The following is a 27,138-nucleotide window of genomic DNA, read 5'->3' as shown; positions in this document are numbered from 1 at the left end:
TACCAAAACTGCTACGTGGAGGTCTGGTCCCAGCCTCTCGGCCTTGCTGACACCTTGTGGCAATGAAAACCCAGGCAACTCACCACCCTGTCTCCTTGCTCCTCGCAGCTGAGGGTTTTCAAACTCGCCAAGTCCTGGCCCACCCTCAACATGCTGATCAAGATCATTGGCAACTCAGTGGGTGCTCTGGGGAATCTCACCCTGGTGTTGGCCATCATCGTCTTCATCTTCGCCGTGGTGGGGATGCAGCTCTTCGGGAAGAGCTACATGGAGTGCGTGTGCAAGATCTCCTTGGACTGCACACTGCCCCGCTGGCACATGCATGACTTCTTCCACTCCTTCCTCATCGTCTTCCGCATCCTCTGCGGGGAGTGGATCGAGACCATGTGGGACTGCATGGAGGTGGCCGGCCAGACCATGTGCCTCATTGTCTTCATGATGGTCATGGTCATCGGGAACCTCGTGGTGAGTACCAGAGGCGGGGGAGCCCCTCGGCCACAGGTCCCCACCTCTGCCCTCGTGCTCTGGACGATGCCGTCCAGCTCAGCTCTTCTACAGGGCTGCCCATGAAGGTCTGGTCTTGTTGGAGCCGTACAGGAGCAGAGGCCAAGGGCCTGACCTCCCTCCCGTATAGCTGGTGGGGCTGTGCTGTGTGCTCAGGTCTTACCAAAGCAGAGTAGGACACAATCTCTACCTGAAGGGCCTTCTGCTGAAACCAGATCAGGAGCAGAAGGGGAAACCGAGGCACAGAAAACTTTATGACAGGCTTTAGGCAAATACGAGGACAGCTCAGGGACCTGAGAGGGCTCATCTTCAAGCTGCATTTTCTTTTCCACACATGTCTTTGGGGTTTCCACCCCCACCTCCCATGCTCTGGTGACAAGGGACAGAGGCAGAACAATAAACGCATGCTCCCAGCTCACCCCAGGGCTGACCCTTTGCTCCATGCCACTTTTGGGAGCAGGTCGTCAGTACTGCTGTGCTCCAGGTGGTATCCCAGGGGCGCGCGACCCCCCTGCAGCACACAGCTCCTTCTCCCAGGTCCCAGTGGGCCCCATGTGCCCCCCGCTAACCTGAGCTGCTCACCGCTGCTCACTGCCTGCAAGTTCCAGGCAAGCATCAAATCCTTTCTAAACTTGGTAACCAACTTGCTGGCGGCTTTGAAGCTTGTTTTGCAGGCTGTGTGGGCCCCGCGCTCCCTTCTTAAGGAGCAAGGCAGGGGAGGGAAGCGGCGGCTTGCCGAATCGCTCCTATTACTTGCTGGGGTTGTGTAAGCCCTTTGGAATTTGCTTTGAAAAACTATCTGCCCGGGGAGCTGCTGACGCCTCCCTGCACACGGTGCATGGCTGCTCTGGCCCTGGATGGGTGAAAGCAACTCCAGGGAAAATCCAGACCACCCCCCTCCTCCTCCGTGGCTTGGATCAGGGTAGGGCAGCATGGAGTGTCCCACTTTTGAGGGCAGAAAATTAGGATTTGGGTGTTGTGTTGCTTCCCTGGCTCATGCAGTGTGTTTGGGGCTTGGAGCTGGCCCCTGCAACAGCATGGGTTGTGCTGGGGTCTAGGCTGGGTGATGCCAGGTAGATGCAGCACGTGGCCCCATGGCAGGGAATGGCCATGCCTTCCTCAGGGGACCCCATTTATTTGTGTTACAATGCTGAACCAGGCTGAAAATCACCAGTGATCAGCAGGAGCATCTCCAGGGCAGTTTACAAGGGGTGCAGGAAATGGGAATCCCAGCCAGGCTCCCTGAAGACCCTCCCCAAGGATGTCCTGGAGACCTTTCCCATTCTGGAGGCAGATTTGGGAGCAGGGCAGCCCATGCACCCTTCCAGGAGGCTCTCCTGGAGGAGACATGGGACTGGGGAGGTGTAGCCATCCCTGAGCTCGCACCTCAGCTTTAGGGCAAGCTTTGCAGCTCCGCTCTGGGCTGCAGCACGGGTTTCATTTAAAGCGAGCTGGAGAAGCACAACCCACAGCCACCCACAGAGCTCCCCCCTCTCTGCCAGGCTCTCCTGGCCATGTCTCAGGTATTTCCAAGTGCTGGAGCCTGTCCCATGAAGCCTCTCCAGCATCCTGGCTGCAGGGTGGGGGATGTTTCTTCCCCCCTTTCCCCTCTGGAGCAATAAGGCAGCAGCCACTCGTCCTTTTCTGTTAATGACACTTAGAGCATTTCCTTTCGAGTTATTAAGGGAAAAGGGAGGAAGTCCGTCAGGTGACAAGGTAACAGACTCCTGTCCAAAAAGGCAGAGCCAACAGAAACTATTAGCTGTAATTGGTACCTAACATGAGTATTAAACTGATGGGATACTGGGGATTTATTTAAAGATGCGGTTTAAGTCATATGGTATGAGCCATGTGAAAACAGCAGTGACCTTGAATAGCAGCTAATTCCCTTCTCAGATACGCTGCTGGCACAAAAAGGCACAAACACTGACAGCTGTGGGCTTGGCCCTGCGGCTGCTCTGCACAGCAAGCGTGTTTCTGGGTCCTGCCGATGCGCCCAGGCCCTGCAGAGAGCCCATCCTGCTCCATCCTCATGTGCTGCTCTGGGTGCCTGGCACACCGCGAGCCGGCCCATGCCATCAGCACAGAGGTGCCCTGGGGTCCAAGCACGTTTCAGGCACAGTGTGGTGGGAGAGAGCTGGGGGAAGCAGGAGGGAGCCCAGGTTTGCTGAGAGATCATGTGTTGCTATTGCTTCTGGGAGGTGATGAAATGCTGCTCCCCGTGGGGAGCTGGTAGAAAGAGATGAGGTGATGGATGTGGCTTCAGGGTGCTGGAGGCCCTCAGCAGCTTACTGGGCATCCAAGCTACTGGAGTAGCAAAAAGCAGAGAAAAAATTGCAGTTGGAGGGCAAGAAGCAGGAGGTTTCTCCCTGGAGAGAGGAGTAGAGCTGAGCTGCTTCCCAGCTGGTGGTGGGCACCATGGGCTTGGGTCCCATGTGGTGACCAGTGAAGAGACGAGTGGATGAAGGGACACCCTGGGACACCCTGGGAGACCCACATGGAGGTCGTTTGGGAAGAGCGAAAGCAGTGACAGGCACAGGACGTGCTTGCAAATGGATCAGAGGGGTCACTGCAGCCCAGGGAGGAGCAAGCAGGAGCTGGGCCATGCCTGTGTTCTCCAGGAGATGGGGTCAGCATCTCCGCGGTCCCCAGAGGTGGGCAACGGAGGGAGAGCATCCCAGCAAGAAGCTCAGTGAAGGCGGCTTCTCCGTGGCCATTGTTGGTCTCTGCTGCTCCAGTCTGCAGGGACGGATGTCATCACTGGTGTTTGCTTTTGTCCCCTCCAGGTCCTGAACCTGTTCTTAGCTTTGCTGCTGAGTTCCTTCAGTGCCGATAGCCTGGCAGCATCGGATGATGATGGCGAGATGAACAACTTGCAGATTGCTATCGGCAGAATCACCAGGGGGATCGACTTTGTAAAGAGCTCTGTCCTCATGCTGCTCCGCAGGCTGTGGAAGGGGAAGAAGGTGGCCCCAGAGGAAGAGCAGGAGCCCAGCAAGGGGGACAATTCTGCACTGAACCACATGGACACTGGCCAGGAGCCCAAGTCGGAGTACATGGACGGAGTCACTGGGAAAGAGTATTTGTTCATGGATGAACTGGACCACATGAATTTCATTAACAACCCCAACCTGACGGTGCAGGTTCCCATTGCCTCGGAGGAGTCCGACCTCTATGAGGAGGAGACAAGCACCCAGTCAGACACCGAGGATGCCACGGTGAGAAAGGTGGGTGGCAGGGCTCCAGCCCCAAAACTGACCTTGTGCTGCCCACAGAGTGGTGCCATTTTGGGTTACTTTTCACTTTTCCACAACATGACATCTGGTATGGCATAGACCAAACCTGGAGTGTTTCAGCAAAAAAGAGCTCTCCAATTCCGAGCATGAGATGGGGGGGTCCAAGCAGAGGTTTGGGCTGGTTTGAGTCAGGATATGGGGTTGTTGCAAACACCAGGGGGACCTCCTGCACCCCATGGGGTGGGTGCAAACATCGAAGCACTCGGTTTGGGGTTAAAGATGTCCAAGAGGAATTTGATGCCAGGAAATCTGCTGATGGCACTAACATTGGATCCACTGCTAATGCTTCTGAAAACATCATCAGGGAGGGTACAAAACCAGAGGAAGCTTAGCACAAGTGAACATGAAGCAATGCATTTTGCATTGAAAGCTGACATCGAGACACAGCGAGGGCTGTCAGGGCTTGCGGGATGCCAGTCACCTTGCTGCTCTGGGGGGATGAGAGGGAGTTGAGACAAGAAATTTAGGAAAACAACAGCAGGCACACTAATGGTGTTCTTAGGGGAAATCGCTGCTTGCCATGAGGTTGCGCCAAAAACGTGGGGAAATTCAGGGCAGTGAAGATGCCGTGGTGGAGAGGAGCAACTTTATCTACCCAGGAAGGGAGGGGGCTTTGTATGAAGAGGCAAATCCTGGCTATTTGTTGTCAGCTGGGAAGAAGGTGGTGTTTTCAGCTGGGGGGGCTGCAGGGGAAAGGCGGCAGGAAGGGCTGTGGCTGGCTGTGAGCTGTTGAATTTGTTCTGCTCTGATGCGCTCAGAAGGGACAAACGTGCCAGAGCTCCTTGGGCAAGGGAGCTGCTGTTGTCATTCTTGTCATTTGCATTAATGTTGGTAGCAGGAGGCCTGAAAACTGGTGTTTCTCCCCGCATTTTTCCTATTATAAGTCCAATCTAGTAGCACAAGCCCCCTCCCCCCCCCCCCCAGTACCCGCAGGCCATGCTGTAGCACACTAGAAGTGAGGCCACATTGTACGGAGGTGATGCTGTTAACACCAGCCTGACAATAGCAGGGAGATGCTTCCAGTCTGGCCCATGGGGTCCCCAGGGACCTCAGTTCCTCATCACCATGATGTGCGACCCAGAAGCTGTAGAAAAGTCCCTGTGTGTGGCTACCAGAGGGGTCCCAGCACAGCTCCAGCACCCCAGGGCTGATGTTCTGAGAGCCACCCTGGGCTGCTCACTGTGTGCAGGGGACAAACCACCACCTGCAGCCACCAAATACCAGCTCATCCCATCAGCTGTGCTGGTTTTGGTGAAATTCAGTCAAACAGTGGCAAGGGTGCAAGCCAGGGGGATGCACGAACATTGCAGCCTCTGCCCCAACAGGCAGGAGGGGACACGGGCTAGCAGGCAGCACCAGAAATGACTACCTAGTAATTAGAAATCAGGCGCTAATTAGCTCTGGGATAGGAGCTCTGGGCCTCGGGGAAAAGGCTGCAAGCTCACTGTGTTCACATGCCATTGATCAGCTCCAGATGGAGCCAAAGCCCGACACACCACCTCGTGCTGGGGACATGGCTGCTGGTGACTATGACAAGCTGGGAGTGCTCAGAAAATGCTGATAAATGTGCTCTCCCTTCAACAGCAGCTCCTCTACGAGACAAAGATATTTTTCAGGGTGAAGTAGCTGCAGCAAGGCAGTGGCAGCTGCTCTCCTCGGGTGCTCCTGCCTCTTTGAGCTGATTTATTGCCTGCAGTGAAGGGACAGGGACAGCAGTGATGGTGTGCTAGGACTGTGCAGAGTCCATGCCGCACCTCAGGGCTCTCCCTGGGTGCTTTTTGCCTCGGAGCACCATGCTTCTGGGCAGGGGGACGTCTGGTGGGATGGTCCGGGCTGTGGTGCCAGAGCAGGAGGATCCTCAAGTACCGCAAATTAGTGAGGTCGCAGGGTGTGCAGCACTTGTGTGCAGGAAAAGGATGGGGATAGCTATGGATGCTGGTGAAACACCGTGCTGGGCTGGAGGTGTTGTACAGGGCGTGGGACAGAAATAGCCCTGCAAGCCTGTTGGATGCAGGCACGGAGTGGGGCTGTCAGAAGGGATGGGTTTGGGGACCACGCAGTGTGAGCAGCACGGGCATCCCAGTCCCTGCCACAGGACCTGCCCCAGGCACCAGAGATCCCAGAGCTGCTGGGTTACAGGAGCCTGTGGGGCACCTCTTGGGCACCTTTCCCCAGCCTCCAGAGCTGCTGGGCTGGTGCCGCCCCACCTCATGCCCTTGCAAGGTCTGTCCTGGAGGCAGATGGTTTCCGTCTGTCCTTCCCTGGGGTCACAACTTGCCTGGCTCCCTGCCGAGGCCTCCTAATCCCCTTTCCACTCCTCTGCTCCCCCAGCCCCAGCAGGGAGCTGCCCTCTGCTCCCGCAGAGCCACCAGATGCCACCTGGTGCCACTGCTGCTGCTCTGTGCTGCTCCTCGAGGCAGTGCCATGCATGTGCCCAGCACGCAGTGCCCCAACTGCAAGGGTCCCCCGAAGCAATGCCTGCTCCTAGAGCTGTGACCATGGCCCCTGGGTCTGCTGGCAACGAAAGTGCTTCAGATTACCCCAGTATCATCTGGGTGTGTGCCCTGGCCTGGTGGAGAAGGGAGCAGCTCCTTTATGTGCTACTGAAAGCACGAGCAACCTCAGGGAAGGATCATCTCCTTCCACACAAGCCAACACCATCCTGCATTCCTCCCTGTGCCATCCCCATCCCAGGTCTTCTGGGTTCTGGTTGCTCCCAGGCAGGACAGGTCTGGAAATCTGCTCCTCCAGCACGTGCTGCACAAAGTTTCCTCTGAAAAACAAAAAGTAAAAAATTTCCAGGGGTTTGCCAAGGGTTTCTCTCATTATCGGCCCCTCCGGGCCGTGCTGAGTGGTGTCTGGGAAGGCAGCCAAGCTGAGTGGTGTGGCGGGATGGAGCAGGCGGGAGCTATTTGGTATGCAGGCTTTGAACTTGGGTGAACCTCAGCCTACAAGCCCTCCGGCATGAGCCACACCAGCGGGACGCGAGAGACGTGCCGTGACGGCCAGCCGGGCTTCCACGGACCCGCTGGGACCGGGGCGCCTGGCAGAGCCCCTGGGTCGGGGCACAGGGAGCAGGCGGTGAAAGCTGCCTGAGACGGTGGCACAAGGGGATGGGATGTGGCTGTGATGCGAGGGTGGCTGGGCACAGGGGGCTTCTGGCTCCTCTGAACCTAGATGAAAGTGAAGCTCGTTCAAGCTCACGCGTCACAGATGTTCCAAGGCTCTCAGCTCTGGCTGATCCCACAGCCCCGCTCTGGGCTGTTTTTGTAGGAAAGGGACTTTGGAGCAGCCGCCGAGCAAAAGCCTCCACGAAAGGCTCCCAAACCGTTGGGCAGGCTCCCTCACTGATTCCTGGCACTGCACCAGCACTCAGGAGGATAAATCCATCCTATTCCCATAAAAGCCCGATGTCAGATAGTTCCTTTCTCTTTGTGTTGGGTTTAAATCTACTGCAAAGGGCTCACAAAAGCTGGGGGCTCACACTTTGGGGAATCAACCAAAAATGTGCTGGGGGTGCAGAGCCTGCTCCAAACACTTGGAAAGCTTTAGAAACATCTCCATGCTTTAGAAACATCTCCATGATGAAGACGAAAGTTGTAGAAAATGACTCAAAGGGGATTAATCACTTGTGGTAGCAAGAACTAGCTCTCTCCGCATGGCCGGTGCAGGCGGCGGCTGTGACAGTGCCTGTCCCTGCGGCCGGGGACACGCTTGGAGGAGCCGTCACCTGCTTCTGGGGGCAGGGAGCTCTGGTTGCTGCTCATCGCACCGGGAGCCGCAGCATGTTTTGCCCCCAGCAGGAAAAGGGCTGAGGTCTGCACTGACAGTGTGGTGCCGCCCCCCAAAAAAAATCCAATGGCCAACAAAATGCCACGTGGTGTCTGTGTGGTTGTTTCCATGCCAGAGGATTCAGCACGTCTACTTGTCTCATTGGGAAAGTGTTTTTGTGGTCCCACGTGGGGTCTGTCCCCATGGGAGGAGGGCACCCATGCCTACCAAGTCTGTTCCCTACACACCTCCCGTGGAGCAGCCCCTGCTCCTGCTGAGCTTCTGGAGGGTGCCCATGGGAGCCCATGGGTGCCACTGCCCAGCCCAAATCCTCCTCTTTACAGAACCCCCTCTCCAGTGACAATGCCTCGTCCCTGTGCAGCACCGTGGATTACAAGCCACCGCCGCCGGAGGAGGAGGCAGTGGCAGAAGAGGCTGAGGAGAGCAACGAGCCTGAGGAGTGCTTCACCGAAGGTGAGGGATCAAGCAGAGCCAGGCACCCCGTGGAGAGGGGGTGGTGGACGTGGAGAGGCTGTTGCAAACCAGTGCTTGCAGTGTTACAGCCCTAGGGCTCGCCTAGCTCAGACCAAGCTTCAAATTCTCCTGCCCTTGTGGGTGGGCGTCCCCATGCCCAGCAGGATCCTTCCCCAGCCTCCACCTGGGAGGGGTTAAAGCATCAGTAAAAGCACAAAAAACTTCTCGCTGGTGGAGAGGCAACCCAGGCTCTCTGTCCCCATTCCCAGCCTGTGTGAAGAGGTTTCCCTGCCTCTACGTGGACATCACCAGCGAGAGAGGGAAGGTCTGGTGGAACATCCGGAAAACCTGCTTCCGCATCGTTGAGCACGACTGGTTCGAGACCTTCATTGTCTTCATGATCCTCCTCAGCAGTGGGGCACTGGTAGGTCCCACCCCACCTTTCACCCCATCTTTGCTCTGCAGCAACTCCCTGCTGCTTCTCCTCCCACCCTTAATCTCGGCTGCGAACCATCTGCACCTTCAGCTTAGCTTGATGTAGATGGCTCGTCACTTTGCTGCCTCCATTTCTGGCTGGCAGGAGATGCTTTATGGATAATTGATGATTATTATTTCACTGTTCAGCACTTTCAGCTGCTGACGGGTGTGCTTTCCCAGCACCTGGGTCTCCATTTGCATCGACCTCACTAAAAAGCTGTACATCGGCCTTTAGGCTCCCTGACTGTTTGGGCTAGGCGTAGCTCAGCTGCCCCTGTAAATGCACGGAGCTGATGGGGAGACCAATCCCTCTGCAGGGATGGGGGTAAGGAGAGAGGGAAGGCGAGCAGAGGGGCTGGACGTGCCTTCAGGCGCACTTCACGTGTCCGCACCACACTCTGAAGTGCAGTCTGGGGCCGGCTGAGGCTGTAGCTGTGTGGGAATCGAAAGTTGTGCTGAAGCAGCTGTGCAGCACCTGGTCACCATGCCCCTACCTCTGCTCACATTTTACGTGCCACGTGGACACATGAGAAACCCAAACTCCTAAGAGAATTTCCAAAACTACCTGGGTTTCCAAAGGCACGTGTAGGTGTCCTGGCTTTTGATTCACATGGAGACTGATGGGACTTAGGTGCAGCTGGACATTTGTTTCAGCACAGCTTTGCTCCGGGACAAACCCTGCTCCACGTAGCCACCAAGAACCTGCAAACAAGAGTTAGACCCTGTGTTGGTCTGTAAATGCCACCCGTGGTGAGGCTCTCAGCTCTTCAGGCTGCCCCAGGAGAGTAGGGATGATGCGCTGTGGCCATGGCTGCACCGAGCTGGGCTGCGGGCCTAGTGGAAGAACAACTGTCAGGTAGCTCTGCACCTCTTCCAGGCTTTTGAGGACATCTACATTGAACAGCGACGGGTGATACGCACCGTCCTGGAGTACGCCGACAAGGTCTTCTCCTACGTCTTCGTCATCGAGATGTTGCTCAAGTGGGTGGCCTATGGCTTCAAGGTTTACTTCACCAACGCGTGGTGCTGGCTGGATTTCCTCATCGTCGATGTAAGTGCAACGAGCACCTGCAGGATCGCACTCAGCCAGGGGGTTTGGGAGCGCTACGGGCTTGTGGCCAGCTGTGTCAAACCAAGCCGTGGTTGCATTTTAAAGGACAAAGAGGTGGCTGTGTGATGAGGACTTAGACCATTGTTTTTAATGGCCACTCCTTTTCCCGGTTACAGAAACCCTTTCAAACCTTTTATGCACACACCAAGCACAAGCTCACAGGGCTCTACTAGAACCCAGCAGAGGTGTGAAGAGGCGTAGGGTCCCCTGAAAGCTCTGTGACACAGCAGGCCATTTCTGTGTCCCCAACCACCTCCACCCAAGAGGCAGGGACCTCCTTGGGGTGGCCTGGTCACCAGAGACGTGGGGACTCAGTGCCAGTCCCTGTGTCTTGAGACAACATGATGACACTGGCCTGAGGGATGAGCTGGGGAGGGAGAGAAGGGCAGGGGTGCACAGATGGGATTCAGTTCCTCCCCGCTGTTTCCATCCGAGGCACTGCTAACTCCCTGGGCTGCTCCTTCCAGGTTTCTATTGTCAGCCTGACAGCAAACTGGCTGGGATACTCCGAGCTGGGAGCCATCAAGTCCCTGCGGACACTGAGGGCCCTGAGACCACTGCGCGCCCTGTCCAGATTTGAAGGGATGCGGGTAGGTGCCTCTTCAAGCTCCAACACGGCTGCATGGTGCAGCACCAGTCAGCAGAGCTGGGCCCTGGCTGGTCACCAACAATGGGAACCCATCCCAGACGATTTCCAAAGGTCTCCAGATTGGTGGGGTCAATGCTAAATACCCTTGGCCGAGCCTGAGCCTGCTCAGTGCTGGGGAGGATAAGGCTGGGACACAGAGGTTCCCTGGCCAGGGCCTCCATGGTTGTTTCTCTCCATGCAGGTGGTGGTGAATGCCTTGCTGGGTGCCATCCCCTCCATCATGAACGTTCTGCTGGTCTGCCTCATCTTCTGGCTGATATTCAGCATCATGGGGGTGAACCTCTTTGCGGGGAAGTACTACCGATGCGTAAACACCACCTCGGGGGAACTCTTTGAAATCAGTGTGGTGAACAATAAGAGTGACTGCATGGCTCTCCTCCACACCAACGAGGTCAGATGGGTCAATGTCAAGGTCAACTTCGACAACGTGGGCTTGGGATACCTGTCCTTGCTGCAGGTGGTACGTACAGAAAGCAACTGCTGTCCCTCTAAGCAGCATGTTGGCTTAGCAGGGCGGCGTGTGTAGCATCAGGGTTAAAATGAGGTGCTCCCCTGATGCCCAGGACGGGTTTCTTCGCTGCTGCTTAGTTCCAGAGTTGGTATTTAACCCCAAAAACCTGCAGAGTCAAGGAGGAAAGGGAGAAGATAGAAGACAGGAGGGGAAAAGGTGATTGTCACCGGGGAACTGTTGTGGATGAATGAGTATAGCACCAAGCCTGGAGTTGCAGGAAGTCCTCCACAGCAGGGGATGCAGGAGCAAGGATGCAAGAGAGTTTTAAAGCATCGTTATTTGGAAAAGGAATATGCCATAACGCAGGGCAGTTGGAGCCAACAAAGCCTCCCATCTGCCCAATCTATCTCTCAGGCTCCCTAAACTCCAGACTCCAATCCAATTTTGCAGCCTAACAGATTCCTGGCAGGGATATGTTCCCCTTGCTACAGTTAGGTCTGTTACAGTCACAGGCTGCAAGAGTTTTGCATGAGGAAGATGACAATTGGAAAAAGAGCATGTGTGTGTTGGCTGCAGGGCAGTGGACGAATGCAGCCGTGCTTCCACTGAACCCACTGCAGCTGAGCAAGGCAAGCAGAAGGGGAACTGCTCACCACAATTTTAATAAAAATATAGGTGTGGGCTCTGTTATTGGGTGGACTAGGGTTACTCCCACTGGATCCAGGGGAACTGGTGGTTGCAGAACCAAAGCATAACCCAAACTGATTAACCACCTATAAATTTAGCTTCCTCTTCAAGGTTTGTTGTTCCATCAGATTCAGGAAACAAGATGTTCAAGCTGTTTGCTTAGCAAATCAGCAGAAAAAGCCTGTAAATACACAGCGTGCCTTCACCTCACCAGGATGGGGGTCCACCAGCCATCAGCGGCAGCAAGACAGAAGGCAGGATTTATGGAGGTGGCGCCGGTTCAGGGAGAAGGAGAGAAGCAGCCAGGAAAATTGGGGCAATTCATTGTTTTAGAGAGAAAAGAGTCCACAGCTGCTTTTTCCCAGCCTCTTTTGAAGTGGTGCTTTAGGAAGTCATTGGTAACCTCAGCCACAGAATGCAGCTTATATGCCCATAGGTGTGCACGCACCTGTGTCAACCTCAGTACTTCTGTATGGGTGCGTGTTTCTTGTGGACGCAGCACGTGGTCCTTCTGCCATTCTCCCTGAGGAGCATCCTGTGGTGCAGCAGCAGCTCCATGCATGGAGCCATACCCCAGCCTAAGCCCCAAGTGTGTGCTCAGTGCCTTCTGCACTCCTTGTATCCCCAGCTGCCTCCTGATGAGCCCACTCCTCTCTCTGTCCCTGCAGGCAACCTTCAAAGGCTGGATGGACATCATGTACGCTGCTGTGGACTCACGTGAGGTGAGGGGATAAACAAGGACTTCTCGCTGCCAGCACCAAGTGTCACCCATCCCATAGGGCTGGTTCCACCTAGCTGGCCAGGGCTTCAGCTGGGTCATGGGCCAAAGAGTGGAGAACCCCCCCCAAAAAGTCCCCCTGCCAAGGCCTGCAGCTTCAAAGAGGGCGGTCAGTTGTGTCCCTCCAGAGCCTTCTGCCACCCGTGTCATTGTCACCTGCATCCCAGCCTCCATCCCAGCTGCACCCCGGTCCCTGCACTGGGCTCCCAGCCCACCCTACAGCTGGGGCTGAGCCCAGCTTCAGCTTTGTGGTCCGAAATTTCCACACTGCACCTACAGCTCTGTGTGACGTCCTCCATGTGCTCTTCCAGCTCAAAGAACTTACCCCATCCTGGAGACAGTGATATATATACATGTATCCAAAAAAAAGATGTTTCAAAGAGTTTCATGTTTGTGCTGTGATCCATTCCCAGATGTGTCCCTGCACCACCCCCAAGCATGGCCATGGGCTGATACGGTGGGAGGGATTTCCTGCCTTTCTCTAAGGGAGCACAGCATTCACCCATGCCCCATTGAGGGCCAGCCCTGCACACCCACACCCCAAGCACGTTGTTTTCACTGCCTTTTTTTAGCTTCAGAAACAGCCTCTCTGCTCGTCCCGGCTGCAGCTGCCAAGCACCCAGCCATAAAGCTGATATGGGAGAAAATGTGTTCTCCTCTGCCAGGAGCTTGCCTTGAAATGGGGGAAGTCAGCTGTGACACCTAGGGACATCTCCGCTCAAATATTAGAAGAATTAAATGACACCTATTGAGATGAGGAGTGTTGGAAAACCCTCCTTGGGCTGCCAGGCTTTGCCACCCCTGGGTGCTGGTGTGGTGTGAATTAAACCACCCTTCCTTTCCCCTTTTGGCTATATTTCAGCCCTTGGAAAGTTGACTGTTGGGAAGAAGCCCAGTTTGCTCGTTGATATCAGCCCTGCCCCCATGCAGCCTTCCTATTCCCCAGCACAGGGTTCAGGACATCCTTGTCCTCAGCCCAGCTGGCGCCTGCTCCCTTGGGGACCACACAACCCAGCCAACATCTGCCAAAGGCTTTGCAGCAGCCACACCATTCTCTGTCAAGATATGGTGGCCCCTGGACCACGGGCTTGGGGGCATGCTTTTGGGGGAGAGTTAGTGTCATGTATTCATCTCTTATTTCCCATCTCTGCTGGCCAGATTGAAGAACAGCCATCATACGAGATCAACCTCTACATGTACATCTACTTTGTCATCTTCATCATCTTTGGTGCCTTTTTTACCCTGAACCTCTTCATCGGTGTCATCATTGACAACTTCAACCAGCAGAAGAAAAAGATAAGTATTTTCTGGGTCACGCAGCCATCTCTGCCTCCTGGAGCCCTGGTCCAGGACAGAGGGGAGCAACATCTTTCCTTTTCCCACCATGACTTTTTACTCATCGTTTTTCCATGTGTTGGGGAAAGACTGAACTTCTGAAAATGAAAACTTCTGAGCTGTTTTGAAGTGAATAACATGGGACAAATGTGGGGGCAGAGAGTGCGTAATGCAGCACGTGCTGCTCGCACCAAGCAAGTTCTGAGATCACAGGATCTGGGAACACGGATCTAGGGTGAGCTCTAACAGGGCACGGGGTGTCCTGCTTGCTGCATCAGGTGCTTCCCCAGTGCTGTCATCTTGCCGCAGCAGGAGGAAACCACAGCGCTGGGTTTAGCACCCATAGGTGCTGTCAGCAGGGGGAGGTTTCACTGACTCAGCACAGTGAGCAAAGCCCAGCTGGGGATGCATGGTGGGAAGGAACAGGGCATGGTCAGGGGTGTTTGGTGGGAAGATGTGAGTCCCCAAGGCTAATGGTGGCGATTCTCTTTATACTTTGGAGGCAAAGACATCTTCATGACAGAAGAGCAGAAGAAGTACTATAATGCCATGAAGAAGCTCGGCTCCAAGAAACCCCAGAAGCCCATCCCCAGGCCCTCGGTACGTTGGGTTAAGCTCCTTGGAGCACAGTGGGGAGGGAGTGCCTCAAGCCACTGGCTGTCCCAAGTGAACGAGAAAGGACTGGGCAAGAGTATTTGCCAGCACAAAGAGCCAAACCCTGGTTCCCCCTTTATCTCCTCAGATGGGATCTTTGTAAGGGCTGGGGCTTCAGGAGAGGTTCACCTCCTGCCTGGGTCTGTTCTTCAGCCCTGGGTATGCTGGCAAGAGCAAGAGGGGGATTCCTTTCATAGGCATCAGGTTTTTCTCCTAGTTCCTCTCTCACAGATAGGTTAGAGTCGGGGAAACCTCAATGCTCGTAGAAGAGAAATTGGTCCAGCCAATACATACCCAGTTGTGACTAGGGATTCTTCTTGGTGGCCCAGCTCAAGTGAGATCTTTTCCCGTGTGTTCCTTTTTGCCCTGATGCATTAGCAATGGGTATACTTGGAAAACAACAGCCCTGTGCCCACACCTCACCCACAGTGTCACCAGCCTGGCCTCATCCCACGAGGTGCTGGGTGTTTTCCTCCCGCAGCTTGGGCTGAGGCCCACATAGGGGCTGTGACCCTGAGATTTCCTGCACACTGTTAAATATGGTTCCTTCTTCTCTTTCTGTTGTGTCTTTGTTTTCTGTGGGTCTGTTCTGTGTTCCCACCTCACCTCTGGTCCTCCATCGTTACCCACACGGCCCCCACGGCAGAACAAGTTTCAAGGGATGGTGTTTGACTTTGTTACCAAGCAAGTGTTTGACATAACCATCATGATCCTGATTTGTCTTAACATGGTGACCATGATGGTCGAAACAGATGATCAAAGCGAGCTCAAAACAGACATCCTCTACAAAATCAACCTGGTCTTCATCGTCATCTTCACTGGAGAGTGTGTGCTAAAAATGTTCGCCTTGCGCTACTACTACTTCACTATCGGCTGGAACATATTTGACTTTGTGGTGGTCATCCTCTCCATTGCAGGTAAGCCCTGGAGGCTCTACCAGTTCCTCAGGTCTCCCACCAGGTAACAGAGAGTAGAAATTGTCTGTCCAATCACAGCTGTCACCAGCCAACCCCCTGTGCCCACCCTTTGAGCAGGGTGAAGGGACCTGGGACAAGAAGGATGTGAGGCCACCCTGTGCTACCAAGACAGGGTGAGGAGCAGGAGATGTGTCCTGCACCCTCCATCTCAATGTTTCATGGCTGCACTGCAGAAACAGAGCAGCAGCATTTAATCTTTGGCTCTGCACTCAGAGATTTGAGTATGTTCCCCTTACCATCGGAGGAGCCAAGAGAACTGCATGCTCTTGGGGACGGCCTCATCCCAGCCCTGGTAGATGATGGAGAAGCTCCACCTTGCCCTCCTGTGTCAGCTGCAGAGCACAGCAAACTCACTTCTTTTTCATCCCTTTGCAGGTATTGTCCTCTCAGACATCATAGAGAAGTACTTTGTATCACCCACACTCTTCAGGGTCATCAGGCTGGCAAGGATTGGCCGTGTCCTCCGACTGATCCGAGGAGCAAAAGGTATCCGGACTCTCCTGTTTGCTCTGATGATGTCCCTGCCTGCCCTCTTCAACATCGGCCTCCTGCTGTTCCTCGTCATGTTCATCTACTCCATCTTTGGGATGTCCAATTTCGCCTACGTAAAGAAAGAGGCAGGGATCGATGACATCTTCAATTTTGAAACTTTTGGGAACAGCATCATCTGCCTCTTCCAGATCACCACATCAGCAGGATGGGATGGTCTGCTCAGCCCCATCCTCAACAGTGGCCCTCCCGACTGCGACCCCGAACTGGAGAACCCTGGCAGTTCAGTAAAAGGGAACTGCGGCAATCCATCCATCGGCATCTTCTTCTTCTGCAGCTACATCATCATTTCCTTCCTTATTGTGGTGAACATGTACATCGCCATCATCCTGGAGAATTTCAACGTGGCCACAGAGGAGAGCAGCGAGCCGCTCTGTGAAGATGATTTTGAAATGTTTTATGAAACGTGGGAGAAGTTTGACCCAGATGCCACCCAGTTCATCGCGTACAGCACCTTGTCTGACTTTGTGGACACCTTGCAGGAGCCGCTCAAAATTCCTAAGCCAAACAAGATCAAGCTGATCACCATGGATCTACCGATGGTTGCTGGGGACAAAATCCACTGTCTGGATATTCTCTTTGCCCTGACAAAGGAAGTGCTGGGAGACTCGGGAGAGATGGATGCCCTGAAGGCCACCATGGAGGAGAAGTTCATGGCCGCGAACCCCTCGAAGGTTTCCTATGAACCCATCACCACCACTCTGAAAAGGAAGCACGAGGAAGTGTGTGCTACAAAAATCCAGAGGGCTTTCCGGAGGTACCTCCTGAGGCGCTCAGTGAAGCAGGCCTCCTACATGTACAGGCACAGTAAGGATGAAGATGCCCTGAGAGGGGACGCGCCTGAGAAGGAAGGTCTGATCGCAACCAAAATGCATGAGATGTATGGGAACAGTGGGACAGACGTGGAGACAGCCCCGGCCTTTAGCCTTGCACCTGTGCCGAGCTCAGAGACTCAAGATGCTCCCGGTGAAGTGAAAGTGTGGGATGGGAAACGCATTGTGAAGGAGTCGCTTGTATAACAGGGAGCGATTTCCATCTCGTGGCATCGCCCATCCTGAAAAGACTCCATTTGTATCTCCTCTTCAGAAATCTTCCATGTTCAGATCAATAGATCTCAGATGTTGAGCTAATTTCAGATATTTCAAGCAGACACCTTAATTTTCTGAGCAGGATCTCTTACTGATCCTGGTTTTTGTAGCTCACTGTACTTGCAAAGGGCTTAATATTTTTCTTATGAGATTGAAATGTGAAATCTCTCTATTGTTGGTGAAAGAGAAACATTTTAGTTTTGAAATGATCTAATCATGGTAATGATGTTTTTCAGACATTAACAAATGAGGATGGCTGTCCTTTTACTTAAAGTAATTGTTTATTAATGTTATTTCACAATGAAGATATTTTCTTCCTATTATTCTTCCAGAGTGCAGCCAAGTAACCAGTGAAAGATGAGCCAAGTGAAATAATATTAAGAATAATTACAGAAGGGTTTTGTGAACAAAAAAATCTCCAAAGTCTTAAAGTAGCACCTTTCTTTTGGATATTTTAATAAGCTTTATGGATTTTTGTTATATACAGAGAAAGTGCAATTATGTCTTAAGGATTTGTTTGCATAGCCAAAACAAGCATCTGCAGATATGTTCTCAGGGTTAAATATCAGATTTTAAAGGTCTCTGAATATACACTGAAACCATAAATCATTCAGGTCTCTATGGTACGAATGTAAGCTGTGTTTATATTCATGCTTCTCTTCTGTTTTCCCGTTCCATCCAGATTTTGTGGCAGGAAAGCGATGGACAGAGGTAGCATTTGGAGAACCTCCTCCAGGAGCTCCTTGTAACAAAAAAACACCTTGCACATTTTTCTTCGAGCCCCACAGCAAGCAGAAACTAGCCTTAGCTAATGAGACACATCCCCAGGGAGTAAGGAGTGGTCTTTGCATTGATGGCGTCATTGATTGCTCAATGACATCCCATAAACCCCATCAGCTACCGAGCGCCAGGGCTTTAACACAATGAATGCTCCTTCCCAGGAACACTCAGGAGGGGTGGCAGGTGGGTGTAAATTCTCCAAATTACCCAATACTCGGGCAGGGCGTCCTTCCCTCTGCCAGGGCTCTGGAGCTGCCCCTGCACCTGTTGGTGCCATGGTGCCTGCAGAGTCCTGGGGCCAGGAGGATCCTCGCCAAGAAGCATCCCACAGAGAGGGGTTCTCCCAGGGGAAAGTCCTGTCATTGCTCCCATAGGTGGCCAAAAGGAAAGAAAATGGAGTAAAATGAGCAAAAGTACCCCGGTTAATCTCTGGACTGCCTTCTTTCTACAAAAGGGAAAACACTCTTAAGATCGAAACAACCACAAACCAAAACTTCCAGTTAAAACAAGGGCTGCTGCTTGAAGCCAGGGGGTCTGTCTTTTTTTCTTCTTCTCTTCTGTTTTGTTTTGTTTTTAATTATTAATATTATTTCTTCTCCCTTCGGCTGGTTTTGGCTCAGAGCCATTGCAGATGCCTTATGGCACCCCGCGGAGCTCGCTTGCATCCGTGTGCTTTTGGCCAGGCGGCAGAGCCGGGGCCGCTCTGCCCACTGCATCACACCACGTTGTGCTTCCATTTCCATGTGCATAGAGTGACGCTCCCTGGAACAGGAGCCTTAGGGTGTGGCATGCTGCTTTAAAGTGCCTTTGCATGGGAAGCATCCATGGCACAGCTCTTTCCAGCCCAGGTTGTGGTTCACGATCAATGCTGCTTGTACGTACGCGTCGTCGGTGATGGAAAAATGCCAAAGAGCAGAGTTTGTGTGAGCTAAAGCCCTTTTTCTTTGTACATTTCTTAAAATAAAAAAAAAATGTAAATGGTCGATTATTACAATACCAAATGTGTTGGTGTGCGTTAGGGGAGAAAGTGTTTCCCATACCACTGGGAGGGGGAAATCACCTGCCCCAGTCATAAATACCCGCTCCCTCCAGGGAGCCTCTGGCCACACCATCCTCTGCAGGACCCCCAGTGGTGGGGTCCCATTCTGCTCAAGAGACCTCCCGAGATGAAAGCTCCCCCCAGCACCTCCAGCCCAGTCTCTAGAGCTTCTGTTCTGCTCATGGATATGTCCCATGCATCCTTGCTGCCTCCTGCCTCCCCCAGCAACAAGCCCCAGCTATGGGAGACACTGCTGTCACGTCAGCCGAGGAGAAGGGAGGACTTGGAGGCGGTGTCCAATACTGGGCTCTGTGGAGCCAAACCTGTCCCACTGGCTGCATGGGAGCAGGTCAGCATCACGCAGAAGAGGCAGCAGCAGGTGAAGAACATTTCTGTGCTGATGTGTGGCCAGAGGCTGAGCTGGGAGAGACCTCCAGGACCTGCTGATGTCCCCAGGGGCCACAGCACAGCCTCACTGTTGTTTTCTCTCTTCCCTAGAACAGCTCGTGCCAGGGCTGGTGTAATTCAAGTGGGACGCATCACAGCACCCACGCAGGCAGCAGGATGGAGGGAGGAGGTGGCACAGCCCCCATGTCCCTGTCCCCCTGCGGTGGCAGGAAGGACAGCGGTGAAACACAAGCCACCATGAATAAGAATGGGCTGGTGAAGGGTGCAGCTGCCTGGCCCTGGCTCAGCTGTGCCCTGTGCTCGTCCCGCCACCCGCTGTGGGGACACGGGACCTTCCTCATGGGACCATCATGTCTTTCCCAGGCACCTCCAGCCTGGGAAGCAGCTGCTGGCCTTCCTTGCATGCTCATTGCAGCTCCCATATCCAGCCCCAGGGGCTGATTACCAAATCTCTCCTGTGTTTCCTGTGCTGTCCAGCTCCTAAGCATCTCCATCACTGCTGGCTTGCCAGGACATCACAGCCAGGCTGAGTTTTAGCAGCAATACCAACGGTGCTGACAGTTTAGCCCCAGCGTACAGCTCCATGCATGGCACAGCCTGGCCGCTCTGCTGCAAGAAGGCACCTCTCCCATCATCTCTTTCCCTGGGGCCACAATTTCTCTGGAAACCTTTATTTCTGCTCTTGCTCAGCTCACACCCCCTTGCACACAAGGTGAGACTTGGGCCGGCTCCCAGCAGCTGCCGGATGCTCAGAAACAGCAAAAAAGAAACGACCTGCAGAAAGTGGAGGTTTGGGGAGGCCCCAAGAAGGCAGAGCTGGGCTCTGGGGACCAACCCGGCTGGCAAAAGTACCCCAAGGTGTTTTTCAGATGGAGTTACAGTTCAGTGCTCACCCGTAGTTCGCAGAGCACAGTGGTTGGAGAGGTGCTGTGGCACAATGTGATGGGGAACTACATCTCTGTGCCAGAGAGATGGGGCCAGGGCACAGCTTGGGTGCCACTTGTGGTGGCTGTGCCCAAAGGATGCAGGAGGAAGGGTCTCGGTCATGACAATCATGCTGCAGAGAAGGACCAGGCATGGTGAGCACCCAAGGAGGGGGCTCTGTTTCCTGGACACCCTGTCTAGGCTTCGCCCTTCCCCAGATTGGCAGTCCTGGGGACTCTTTGGGGTGCTGGGGACAGGAGCTGTGAGCCAATGCCACTAAACCCTGCAGGAGAAACCCAAAACCCACCTCCTTCCCATGCTTCATGTGCTGCTCTGACCTCGCAGCCACTGGCCCAGCCTCCACCACTGCCTGTGGCTGCGTTCCACATCTCACGCAGGGCAGAGCCCGTGCTGTTAGGGAGCTGGGGTGTGATCCTGCTTCGCCTGGGGTAACCCCATCCCCTGCCCTGTGGCACGGAGCCGTGTTGGTGCCAGCACCCCCTCCCTGCACTGCACCTCTGCCAGCTGAGGCGAGGAGTCGCCGAGTGCTCCACAGACAGGCCCACCTCCACCGGGGGTGCAGAGCCCCCAGCCTCAGTCCTCTCCCTCAGATAACTCTGCCGTGGTGAGCACGGCCCAAGGACATGAGGCTGGACAAGGCAAGGGCGGGCACAACAACAGGGGCCCCAGCGTCTGCGCTGCATTCAAAACCAGCCCCAGGGAAAGTCCCCACCACGGCCAATTTACATGAGCAGGAAAGACGCCGTCTTGCGTAGCAGCAGCTTTGCCATTTTTAGGTGCAAAGGCCAAGCTGTTTGGAGCAGCCGTGGTGTTTTTGCAGAAGCAAGGGTCAGCGACTGGATGCTTCCCTGTTGTTTGCAGTGAAAAAATGGCTGATTTCTGCAGGAGGCTCTGGGTTCTCCAGGCAAACCTCTGGCTGATGGCCCTGGCTGCAGGTAGGCATCCAACACCGGCTTTGTGCTGTAGAGGGTTGAAGGAGCAAGAAAGCATGCACATCGGCATGCGTCCCTTGCTTTGTGCATTATGGGACTCCATCCATGTCTGGCTTTAAATAAATTAAACTTTACAAGTTGTGAGTTTTCGCATGAAGCCAGACTGTGGGGGGATGGGGAAAGTGCAGGGCTGGGGTGGCGCGCAGGAGCTGGTGGGCAGCTGGGGCCAAGGGAGCTGGGGAGCCTGGTGCCGAGCGGGTGCAGAGCCTTCATGGCTGTGGTGGAGGGAAAGAAGAGTTTTCTTCCCCATTTATTGTTCATGGAGGCTGGAGGATGGGAGCAAGCTGGGGGCAGCACATTGCTGAGGCCAGGGCCAAGCCACCTGCCTTTGCTGCACAGGGCTGCGTGTTCAAGAGGGGAGGAGAAATGGGAGGAAAAAGGCTTTTGTGGTTGACCTGGGGGGGGTCAGTGTGAACATCCCTATGATGTTCCCTTTGAACCCCCATGGAGAAGCAGCCTTTCAACCCAGGACAAGGCTCCTGTCCCTTTCCTCCCTCTCCTTGATGCAAGGGTACCCACAAACCCTGAAGCAGCCCCCGCGCTCATCTTCAGGCTGAGGAACCTCAGCCTGTGGGAGAAAATCATGTGAAGGGTTGCTGTTGGGCACCTGAGCCCAGCGCAGATTTGACCTTGCAAGGGTTCATCCTTACCCTCAGGGTGGCTTCAGAGAAGGTGGGGAAAGCTCCAGCTGCTTGTGGGTGCAATCGAAATCTTGCCTTTGGAGGGTCTGGGGGCTGCAAGGTGAGGAGCCAGCTTGGTCATCATTCAGAAACAGCAGCAGAGCTCAGAGCGAAGCCCCAGCTGCAGGTGTCAGGGACACGAACCCAGCGCACAGGCTGGACCAGGGGCATCTCTGCATTGTAAAACGAGATGAGGCCAGAAGGGAGAGGGGGCAGGCATTAGAGACAAACTGGGCAGCCTGGTCCAAGGAAAGTGTCCAGAACCAAGTCCTCACCACGCTGCTCATCGGGGCGGGAAGGTCTGCAGCGGGGCAGCAAAGTGTGGGGCAAAGCTCGGGCTGGGGAAACGGCTTCTGGTTCTTCTTCTTATTATTCTCTTCTTCTGGGGGGCTCTGCAGCAGCCCCAGCACGCTGGAGGTGGTGCAGCCCCCACCTCCGTGCCAGCTGCCCTGCAGCAGGGCTTGGCGAATGCTCACTGAGCAGACGGAGCTGGGCGCTGAAGCGGCGCGGCAAACAGGGCTGGTGCTTCCTGCCCAGCTGCAGCAAGAGGAACCGGGCACCCGCGGGGCACCGGGCTCCTCGCCCCGGCCCAGCACATTTTAATAGCAGAGGCAGGTTTCACTGGGTTGTCAACCAGAAAGCAGCTTGCTTAATTCAGGAGATGGGGTGGAAATAAGAGGGCTTGTGCTCAAATGGCCTCTGCGTGGGGTCTGGTTGATGCTCCTGAGCTCACTGCCCCGTATGGGGAGGGTGTGAAGGAGCCACAGGGCGTGCGGTCCCATCTGGAATGTCCTCAGTGGGCTCCTCCTACAGGAGTCCTTGGCCAGTGTCTCAGAGCCCTTCTCCTGTCTTGCAGGTGGGATCTCAGCATTCGGGAACAGCACCAGTAACAGCACAGGTAACATCTCAGACCCGCTGGGCCCTTTCCTGTGTCCCCAGGGTCCCTCCCAACTCTCTGGCTGTACCATGAGGCTGCCAGCCCCAGCAGAGCCACAAATGTCCCCAGAGCCCTTCCCAGGCTGCAACCTCCTCTGGGGCATCTCCCTCCCCTGCTCTGCCTCTGCAAATCCGGATCCGTTTTGTCTTTCCTAAGGACGTGAGCATTTTAACTCAGCATTTGCAGAGTGCATTGGGTGATCGGGCCATGGCTCCGGAGCAGGTGACAGAGGTGATGGGCTTGTGCCATTCCCACCTCCAGGATGCTGAGCATGAGCTCTGCCACCCAAACAAGTCCCAGCTCTGGGACATGAACACAGGCAAAACACAAAATACAGCAAAATGAACAAAAAGAAAAAAAGAAAGAAAAAAAAAAAAAAGTAGAAGTGATGGGGAGAGAAGCCAACTGGGGGTCTTGGCAAAGGCTCCGTGATGCATGCCAGTGCAGACTGTAATCTGGGAGCCAAGCTGGGGCTAAGAAGGCATAAGTATATAGAGATGGGTGGGAGCAGCAAAAAAGTGACCCAGTGAAGTCACTTCCACAAAAAAATGAGTTTCCACTACAAGCACCATGGCTCGACGTGCCCACCCTTGTCCCCTGGCAGGCAATGGGTGCCGAAAGCTGCACCAGCACCCGCGCTACGTGGCGGCCAAGAGGAACACACCCATCAGCTTCATCTGCTACACCCCAGAGCCCCAGAGCATGCAGTGGTACAAGACGGTGGAGGGCAGCGATCAGGTCTACGTGAGGGACCAGAACACCTCCCGCTTCAGCGTCGAGAGGACAGAAAACTTCATCAACTTCACTATCTTCGGGATCAGATACGAGGACAACGGCGTCTACGCGTGCGACAGGAAGAACCTCAAGTCGGAGAACAAGCGGCCGCACATGTGCGGGACGGAGCTCAGGGTCATGGGTGAGTGGGACCCCCCGTCACCCCCACTGCTGGTGTGTGCCCTCCACGCACTTTTCCTCCTTCCCCCCTCCACATGAAGCCCACTTCACACTCCTGGCACCAACCTTTCCTGTGCTGGTGGGATCCCTTCAGACACAGCCGTAGGTGCTCCACCACATGGCAGATGTTTCCTTGTGTGCGGGACAACCCCCCAGCTTTGCCTTGGCATGTCCATCCCATATAAATGCATCCCAGAGAGTGCATTGCCCTAAAAAATCACATTTTTCCCAGTTCTGGTTAGTGGTGGGTCTTATCCAGGGTGTCCCATTCCAGAATTGGTCCCTGATGCCAGCCTCAGGGGGCTGCAGTGCCCCGGTCCCCTCCTCTGCTCTGGCACAAACCTGTGGTCGTGCCGAGCTCGTCCCCGTTCCCTGGGAGCCTGGCATGGAGACAGGGCTCAGGGCTCTGTGCTGCTGCTCCCAGGTCACAGCAACATCCAGCAGATCCGGAGCAGGAACACCCTGAAAGATGCCATCATCATCATCCAGTCCATCCTGCTGGTCGTCTTCATCAGCGTCCCCATGCTCCTCTTCCTAGACAAGGTGAGTGGCAGCATCACCAGCAGCGGGGACGTCCCCGGCTCCACCGCCGCAGTGCTCACAGCAGTGCCCCGTGTCCTGGGCAGGGCAGTGAGGGCACTGCTGGGGCCAGAACGGGCAAGGACCGGGTTTGGGGACATGGCTACCTGAAAAAAGCATTTAAAGTGGAATGGGGGGAACTGTCCGGATTTGCCTGTGGAGGCTGTGGGGCCTGGCCTTGGGAGAGGGGTGGAGGATCCTGGCGCAGGCTGCATCAGCTATTGTGAGAGTGCTGGTGACACCCAACCTGTGACTCTCTTCTCTATAGGGTGAAGGCAAAGAGAGCCCTGAGGAGGACCACACCTATGAGGTAATGCTCAATTAATTATAGAAATACCTCTGTAATATCAGTCTGAACCTTGAAACAGCCAGTTATGCCCTTGCTGGGTGCCCTCGCAGAGGGCTGCGTTCCTCCCAAGTGCTTGTTGCTCCTTGGCCATAGGGCAGCTTGTAGACCCCAAGCCAAGCTCTAAGCACATTCACCCATCTGTCTCCATCTCCCCTTCCAGAAGCTGCCCTGATCCCTGGGGGAGCACTCTGGAGATGGGTCCCCACTTAGGGGTCCCCCTCCCATATCTCAAACTGCTTCTTCTCGGCGCAGGGTCTGGAGGTGGAGCAGATGGCCACCTACGAGGACATCACTCCTTTCCGTGACGTGAAGGCCAAATGGACAGTCGGGGAACACCCAGGGGAGGAGTGAGGGGTCTCACACCCACCACCAGGCCGGCACCGGTGGCATCGCTCCCTGCCAGCACCACGCCAGTGCCCCATGGGGACAGGCACCCAGGTCCCGATCTGCCACCACAGACCTTCAGCTGCCTCCAGCAGCCCTGCACAGAGCTCGAGCCTCGCTGCCCTTCGGTGCTCGCTGCGCTCCCCAAGACTGTCCTATCACGGCTGCTGAACCCCTAAAGCCCATGTAGATATTAGGAGCCAACCCCAGCCCCCTGGTCGCCAGCAGCCCCGATCCCCAGGCAGCCCCACACCTTGCTCTGAGCTCCTGCTTGGCCAACACAACGGCAGTGCGGTGCTGGGTGCTGGGGCTCCTCCGTCCCCACCACCTCCTGGAAGGAGAGGACCATGCTTGATCACTCCCCGTGCTGCAAGGACCCTTGTGGGCTGTGAGACCCCGCTGTGGGCCCTGTAATCCTGGCAGTGGAGCCAAGGTGAGCAGAACTATTGGGGTGTTTTAAATAGATTTGGGGCCACTGTTTAGCTCTCAAGCCATAGACGTGCCCAGCAGGCCAAGCTGGAAGTTGTACAAGCTGGAAGATCCTCTGAAAGTGCCTCGTTCTCTCCAAAGACTACAGAAAAGCTGGGGAGGTGACCCAGTCCTGGAGGGTCTTGCACAGGGCTTGCTCCTCACCAGGCAAGAGCTGGCCTGTGTCAGAAGGATGTTCCCTTGGAGAGGGACAAGTGCAACCTCAGAACCTATGGGAAAGATTTAAAGTGTGGGACACAGATGTACGACTGCTTTTTCAAGCCATAATAAAGGTAAATTCACATCCTGCACCTCCTGTTCCAGACATCCAAGCTGCGTCCTGCCGTGCCTGATCCAGGGGTGTCCTCGTGCCGCATCCTGGTGCCACCCCACTCTAACCCTGGTGCCAGGGTCTGTGGGATGTCTGGGAACGAGGAGCAGCTTTCTGTGGGTTCTGCTCAGGCAGCTGGAAACCAAATTTCACCCCTTCAGGGCCCCAAGTGCAGGCAGGGATGTGAAGTTGAGAGCAGCTGTGGGCTCTGCTGGAAGCCCCAGCTGAGCACTCACAGGGGGACCACCGCAGCCCCAAGACGTCAGTGATGAGCTTGGGACGAGACAAAAACCACCGCCAGGAACCGAAGCAGGAGGAACAGGGCCCCATGCCAGGAACAAAGAGCTGAGCTCTGCTCCAGCTACATGTGCTCTTGCAAGAAAAGCTAGAAAACATCTGGAGAGGAGCAGAACGGCACTAATTGGTTCTGTTAATAAAAACTGTTTTGGCGCGGCAGCAGCAGGCGTGCGGGTGACGGGGCTCAGGGCTGGCTGGGCACACAGCACCGGGGCTTTCACTGCCGGGGGGGTCCCCGGAGGCGTGGGGAGCCCATCACGGTGGGTTTGACAGGATGAAGCTGGACAAGGCAGGACACCGGGGTGACGGGCAATGGGGGAGGGGGGGTGACAACAACTGCGAGGCTGAAAGATGAGACCTCCCCAAGTCATGGACAGCCAGCAAAAAAAAAAACTAGGGTAAAATTACGAGCAAATAGGGAACAGGCTGGTTCTTGTTTACTGGTAAATCAGCTTAATGGAAAACTGGGATTCAATCTAAATAGCACAAAAACAGCATTTTAAGGTTGTTTTTTATTAGTTAAATAAGCTGTCCTAAACTGGCTACATATACATGTATTTAAATGTTACTTAAACACGTCTTACTTGTAAATTTGATTAACTGAAGGAGTACTCACAGTGAGGGAAGTGAATTCCTGGTTTCCATGTTTGCCAAGATTTTAGAACTAGCAGGGCTCATCCCTCCATGCCTTGTTTTCAGCTACAAAATGGGAGAGGAAGGCAAATTTTCCGGCCTTCCCAATTCCCAACTGGTTTCTCAGCTCTGTGTAAACAACTCACTTAACCGAATCAAACGAAGTATGGAGAATTTGCTGTTTCCATCTGTAGAGGAAGCAATGTTAAAAGCAGTTTCGGTGACCCCAGTTCCGCTCTGCCGCTTGGCTACTCTCTTAGCCCAGGGCCTTAGCTTCCTTTAAAATGCCAGAAGCAAATAAGTATTTCTGTATTGCTAGGGTTTTACTGTAATTGCTTAGATTAGTTTCTGGGGAGTACAGAGATGGGTTTTAATTTTATATTGAAATAGGCTTGTATTTAAAATGCACTCAGTGTAATTAAATACATTTCAATATATACAGTCCAGGCTCTGTATCCTGATTCTTATCCCCACCATTGAAGTATGACTGGGCAGACAGTTGTTTTTAAGTCCCACTGGGCTGCAGTCCTGGACCTCCTTCAGCCTCATGATATCTGCCAT

At 54.5% G+C, this 27,138-nt stretch overlaps 2 protein-coding genes and 1 long non-coding RNA gene across 13 annotated transcripts in view; 2 read left to right on the top strand and 1 right to left on the bottom strand.

Moving 5' to 3' along the window:
- The window catches only part of SCN4A (sodium voltage-gated channel alpha subunit 4), a 47,493-nt gene extending 28,911 nt beyond the window's left edge, over positions 1-18,582 (top strand). For 10 of the 11 annotated variants that reach the window (XM_068660935.1, XM_068660938.1, XM_068660940.1 and 7 more), the window contains 12 exons: positions 109-465; positions 3,291-3,731; positions 7,916-8,045; positions 8,315-8,469; positions 9,400-9,573; positions 10,101-10,223; positions 10,464-10,742; positions 12,089-12,142; positions 13,357-13,494; positions 14,029-14,133; positions 14,834-15,104; positions 15,540-18,582. In XM_068660935.1, coding sequence (XP_068517036.1) covers positions 109-465; positions 3,291-3,731; positions 7,916-8,045; positions 8,315-8,469; positions 9,400-9,573; positions 10,101-10,223; positions 10,464-10,742; positions 12,089-12,142; positions 13,357-13,494; positions 14,029-14,133; positions 14,834-15,104; positions 15,540-16,732 — 3,420 coding nt within the window. In that variant the 3' untranslated portion in view covers positions 16,733-18,582. The remainder of the gene's footprint in view (positions 1-108; positions 466-3,290; positions 3,732-7,915; positions 8,046-8,314; positions 8,470-9,399; positions 9,574-10,100; positions 10,224-10,463; positions 10,743-12,088; positions 12,143-13,356; positions 13,495-14,028; positions 14,134-14,833; positions 15,105-15,539) is intronic. The other variant, XR_011089922.1, reaches the window with a different exon arrangement.
- Positions 18,583-20,730: 2,148 nt separating this feature from the next.
- CD79B (CD79b molecule) lies at positions 20,731-27,018 on the top strand. Its single transcript, XM_068660963.1, has 6 exons — positions 20,731-20,908; positions 22,502-22,543; positions 23,187-23,498; positions 23,961-24,079; positions 24,384-24,425; positions 24,717-27,018. The coding sequence occupies exons 1-6, from the start codon at positions 20,842-20,844 to the stop codon at positions 24,813-24,815; spliced, it is 681 nt and encodes a 226-aa protein (XP_068517064.1). The 5' UTR covers positions 20,731-20,841; the 3' UTR covers positions 24,816-27,018.
- On the bottom strand, positions 20,743-24,018 carry LOC137844517 (uncharacterized). The gene is made up of 2 exons (XR_011089931.1): positions 23,879-24,018; positions 20,743-23,745 (listed from the first exon to the last, which is right to left on the bottom strand). It is a non-coding gene; the product is annotated as an uncharacterized lncRNA (long non-coding RNA).
- Positions 27,019-27,138: the final 120 nt, after the last annotated feature.

This window comes from Anas acuta, chromosome 25 (genome assembly GCF_963932015.1).
Source record: "Anas acuta chromosome 25, bAnaAcu1.1, whole genome shotgun sequence".
Lineage (NCBI taxonomy): Eukaryota > Metazoa > Chordata > Aves > Anseriformes > Anatidae > Anas > Anas acuta.
This window is presented reverse-complemented; position numbering and strand designations above follow the sequence as displayed.